This window comes from Cherax quadricarinatus, chromosome 79, assembly GCF_038502225.1.
Source record: "Cherax quadricarinatus isolate ZL_2023a chromosome 79, ASM3850222v1, whole genome shotgun sequence".
NCBI lineage: Eukaryota > Metazoa > Arthropoda > Malacostraca > Decapoda > Parastacidae > Cherax > Cherax quadricarinatus.
In genome coordinates, this window is record NC_091370.1 from 7,025,680 (window position 1) to 7,031,411 (window position 5,732).

At 42.4% G+C, this 5,732-nt stretch overlaps 1 protein-coding gene across 1 annotated transcript; it reads left to right on the top strand.

The window, feature by feature from the left end:
* Positions 1-4,293: 4,293 nt before the first annotated feature.
* LOC138855036 (neuropeptide-like protein 29) lies at positions 4,294-5,732 on the top strand. The gene is made up of 2 exons (XM_070101787.1): positions 4,294-4,319; positions 4,787-5,732. Exons 1-2 carry the CDS (start codon positions 4,308-4,310, stop codon positions 5,126-5,128), a joined length of 354 nt encoding a protein of 117 aa, XP_069957888.1. The 5' UTR covers positions 4,294-4,307; the 3' UTR covers positions 5,129-5,732.

The following is a 5,732-nucleotide window of genomic DNA, read 5'->3' on the forward strand; positions in this document are numbered from 1 at the left end:
AGGGCTATGAATGGTGTGGGGGAAGGAGATGTATGATAAACTAGACAACCTATGGTTATGTTCCCTGAGTACAGGATAATCTTTAAACCATGATAACTAAATCTTGGGATCTCGGGTTTAGCGCAGTATGGTTTTATTTTGCACCTAAGTTAAACTTGATCGCTGTACAACTTTTGTTTCTGAGGTGCTGTGACAATGCACAGTTGTTTCGTGGTAGTAAATTAGTGCTTAGTGGGAATAAAAGTTGGTAATTGGTTAACACCAGGAATTCAGTGTCAACTACAGTTTGAGTTACATCTATCCCAGGTACATTTCATTGCTATAAAAAAAAATAATATTGATAATATGTTTAACCACATGTGAGTGGCTATGAGGTTAACTTGTTTAATTTTTAATATTGATATTGTGTATGTCATTCGTCTCTCAACCCTTGAGTGGAGAGCACGTGTGCTGCTGCTGCCCCCTGGTGTTGACTGGGTGCAGTAATATTTTCACAACATGGCGCAGGCTTGTCGCCGGCGGGTTAATACAGTCTGTATTGAATTAACCAGTGGAGCTATCACGGGGCCGTCTATGGAGTTACTTCTACCAGCAATAATTAGAGACACCTACGGCATAGCTACTGAAGAGATTTGTGGACTTGCCTTGAATGGCACGAAGAGAATATTTCTTAAATTCATCTCGGCGAGTATGTACGAGGCAGTGGTGAACAAGTTTCAGGAAGTGGGCATACCTGTGAATCATGCTGTCACGGTGAGGATGCATGATGTATCAAGTTACTACACTTGGGTGAAGATCAGGAATGTGCCATTCGAGGTGGATGCATCTGATATAAGGTTTGCAATGAGTAAATATGGGACGATACACACGGTCACTGCAGGAAGGTGGTCAGCTGGTAAGTATATGGGGATACCTGAGGGTACGTACTCTGCAAAGATGACGATACGACATCCTATTCCGTCATATGTGGTGATGGACGATTTCAGAACTGAGGTATTTGTGACATATGCAGGGCAACGACGCACTTGTCGTTTATGCGGGTGGTATGAACACCTGGCAGCGCAATGTCACTTATTGATCTACCTACCTGATTACTTACAGTAAACCGCAGACGACTACCTTTTATCTTCGAAGTGGTAAAGAACCTGCGTTCCTGTCATCTGGACTGACTATTCAAGGCTATAGACTGTGATGAACTAGTCGTTGGGCTGTCACCAATACCTGTGACCCCCCCACATCATCAGTAACGGCTACAATTTCTAGAAGATTGTGTCAACCTCCATCAGACACTCCAGTATAACTGTACATATTAGCGTTGAATTTAAATGTCATTTTTTAATTTCATTTTTCATTTTTCTTTCAAGTAGGATACACAGTCATCTTTCAATGTTTTATCTTTGCATTACTAAATAATAAAGTGTTTATCTTTGTGAATTATTATTTCCTTTTCTATTCATTAATTTTCCTGAGGAGGAGCCAGCCTTGGTAATACTGTCTGAAGTTGTTACAGGGCTGAGTAAGCCTTCACACCAACATTACACATTTCATTATTAATGTTGGAGAGCTCACACACAGTTTTGTGAACACTCGACGTCCCGACATGATAGCTGTTGTTGAAACATTTTTGGACGACAGGACTCCAGAAAATTTTGCAAGAAGTGCTGGCTATACTTCATGGATGAGAAGAGACAGGCAAAGGCAAAGAGGAGGTGTTGCTGTGTACCTCTCTAAAAATGTACATGCCCAGCACATTGATGTTGCCATCCCTACTCATCTTGAAATAATGTTCTTCAAGCTATGCATAAACACTAGTACCTCTGTACTATCATGTGCAATGAACAGACCTCATGCAGATCCCATCAACTTCCTAATGGAAAATGTGGACTCCCTTCTGCTACAATACAACTGTCAACATGTCTTAATTGTTGGTGACCTCAACCAACACCTTATAAAGAGGGACTTTGATGACCTTCTTGCAATATTTGACATGAGAAACTTTGTTGATTTCCCTACTCACATCTCTGGTTCCTCCTTTGACCCAGTAGTGAGCGATCTAGCAGAAGGTATAGTCACTTGTCAACCCCTTGGCTACGTTGGATCGTCTGACCACAAGGCTGTTTTTACGACACTTAAGATCCCAACAGAACGAGGTGAGGAGACCACACGCACAACCTGGTTATGAGAAAGAAGTAATTGTCTAGCCCTATACTCTGAGCTTGCCACCACCAATTGGAATGCTCTTCTCCATGGGGATATTGACAACCAAGTGAAAGCCTTCACTGGACACATCCTTAATCAACAAGAACACATTCCTCACCGGCAATATGTAACGAAGCCTACAGATCAGCCTTGGTTTGGCTTTCGTTGTAGAGAGGCTGCTACTGCTAAGTACAAGGCATGGCGAAAGTATAAGAGACATCCTACCACCTATAACAGGAACTTGCACAGGCAAGCCTGTAGGTAAATGGTGACCTTCAAAAGTGGGCCATCGCTAAATGGGAGATGGATAGAAAAAGAAAGCTAGTATCAGGTAGGGTAGGCTCCAAACCTGGTGGTCCATTGTCAAGGACAGACAAGGTTATCTGCCTGATGAACTCATTCCACCTCTAAATCGACAGGATGGGACCACTTCTACTAGTAGTCAAGAGAAAGCGGACCTCTTTGCCGAACACTTTGCTACCAAAATGCAAGTTCCTGATCCAGCGAGGGACCCTCCTTGGCTAGCTGCAAGAACTGTGTCAAAACTGGCAGCTGTAACAATAAGGTGCACTTCCTTCTTAAATCACTTGACCAAGAAAAGGCTGTGGGCCCAGACAAGTTGAGCCCAAGATTGCTGAGAAGATGTGCAGACCAGCTAGCAGCACTTCTAACCAGCATCTTTCAGCACTGCCTAGTACAGTGTAAATGGCCTTCTCTGTGGAAAGAGGAAAATGTAGTCCCTATTCACAAAAAGTAGAGCAGAGCAGAAATCTACAACTATAGACCAGTGTCACTCCTGTCAATCACTGGCAAGTTCCTGGAGACAATAATCTCAAGGCAACTAAGTGGCACCAGTCACTGGAGGAATCCAAAGTCAGATCTGTGGTAGCACTTGACATTGCTAGTGCTTTCGACCGGGTGTGGCACCAGGGCCTCTTCAATGACCTTCTTCATCTCATCCCAGAATCCCATGCATACGCCGACGACTGTAAACTGACATTCATTTAACCAAGAGAAGAAATGCAGCTGCTCTAAGCTACATCAATCACCAGCTCAGAGTTATATCAGCTTGGGGAAATAGATAGCAAGTAACATTTCCACCTGAGAAAACACAAATGATGAGAATCTCTAGGCACCATGATGGTAATGCCAGTGCAGTAGTAAGGATGAATGGGAGAGTGTTGGCACCTGGGGAAGAAGTTGATATCCATGGGGTGAAATTTGACTCCAAACGGACCATGAAAAACCACGTTGCAAATCTTGTAAACAAGGCACAAGTACGCTCACGCCTTGAGTATGCTCCACTTTCTTGGTTTGCCTGCCCTCCCCTCTCATCTGTGACTGCTTGACAGAGTGGAGAACAGAGCAAGGGGTCTCATCTCTTGCCTGGGCCCATCCTGGATAGATTTGTCATTTCAGCAGAGCCTTCATCACAGGAGGGATATGGGTGGCCTTACTGTTATGTACAAGGCCAATATTGTCAAAGTACCACACTTGGATCCACTTCGAGGACAGCGTGAAACAAGCTTTTATACCACAAGATGGGCAGAAAGCAGCAACTTCACTCTGGCTGTACCCTTCTCAAGAACATCACTCCATCTGAGATTATATATACCCAGGATGACTCGAGTATGGAACATATTCGTACAGCATAATGATGTCAACGAGATAACGTCAGTTGATCAGTTGAAAATGCTGGCCCACAGATGGCTCCAACTTCATCCTGTTCCCTACTTGTATGTCTCATAACAATAAAAATGCTTTCAAATGAGCTGATGTAGGTAACAGCTTCTAGCTTGTAAATAAAGTTAGGAATCCTTAACCTGTAAATAGCTTGTCAATGAAACTAGGGATCCTTAACCTTGTCAAACCCTGTGTAAAAAAATTAGAGAGAGAGAGAGAGAGAGAGAGAGAGAGAGAGAGAGAGAGAGAGAGAGAGAGAGAGAGAGAGAGAGAGAGAGAGAGAGAGAGAGAGAGAGAGAGAGAGAGCGAAGTGTCATGTCCTTGAAAATGCAGGAACAGTGACAGTGTGGGCGGGTCTTATTCCAAAGTGATATAAAAGGAAGCCCTTCCTCCAGCTTCTCACATTCGTCACATACTCTTGAGCCATGAACTCCCTGGTAAGTTGCAGCATCTAACTCAAGTAGTTCCCAGTAATAGATAAAAAAATTATTTTTTTTAAGTGGAAGTATACAGTAAGAACAATTTTTCTACATTTGTGTTAGGGATAGGCTTAACGCCAACTTAGAATATATTCTCATGAGCTATATCCATTAGTCAATATTGACAATGTTTTCAGCATAATTAATTTCTATGTACAAACCAGTCATTACTACAGTTGTGAATTATATTTGTTTTTCTCTGGCTTTTTAAGGAAGCTAAACTCTTTAAAAATATTAAAATAAATAAGTGAGGTGTATGTACCTATGTTGACAAGCAGAAGTAACTTTTGGCCAAGTAATTATATTTTCTATAAACACTCCTCTGCTTTTTTCACTGTGATTTGACAACTTATCGTCACGAAAGACTAGTACTTAAAAGATAATTAAAATAAGATATAAAGTAAATGTTCATGTCAATCCAACAGGTCACTGTTGCCGTCTTGGCCACATTCTGCTTGGCTGCCACAAGCGCTGCACCTTCCCCAGATGCCGAGCCTGGTTACCGGGGAGGCTTCGGAGGTTTTGGTGGCTTTAGAGGCTTTGGAGGCTTCGGAGGTTTTGGAGGCTTGAGAGGAGGATATGGAGGCTATGGATATCGTGGAAAGAGGAGCGCTGAGCCTATTGCTGAGGCTGCTGCTGAGCCTGAAGCTGATCCTGGTTACTTGAGAGGCTATGGAGGCCTGGGCGGCTTTGGAGGGTTTGGAGGATTCGGCCGCGGATTTGGAGGCTTCGGACGAGGATATGGCAGCTATGGATACTATGGCTAAACTACTCCTCTTATCAATTGTCCACATTACTATATTTTTAAAATACTAAAATAAATATACAGAGCAAAAGTATTAATTTTGAGTGATGTAAATCAGATCCTCGAATTGAGAAGATTTCTCGACAACCAGGAACGTTATCAAATAATGAAGTGAAATGATAAAGTCCCTGGTAGCGAGAAATCTTAACATAACCCTCAGTATTTTTTCTTTCCACAAGGATGAGGTGGTTGATGAAGCTCGGCAGAGTTAACTACCATAGTTACCCACACTGCTAATACTTGTAACTTGATGCTTGTAAGAGAGCTGCATAATGACGAAGGACAAGTTTTGCCTGCAGAGAAGGCTTCTTCAGTCGAATATAACACTAGAGACAGTAGACATGATTTTGAGGTGAACAGTCCCTCAGCCAGAGTTATATTCGTTAGTATCAGACCGAAAAAGCCTGCTGTGGGGAAGGGGAGAAAAGGATCGGTAATAAAAAAACCCGAGTGTTACTCATGTGCCTTATTCATCAACTTGTTAGTATCGAATATTATCATTTATACAATACAAAGATACAAGTTACAGATAAAACTCTTGGTAAGTCATGACTTGATTACAAAGC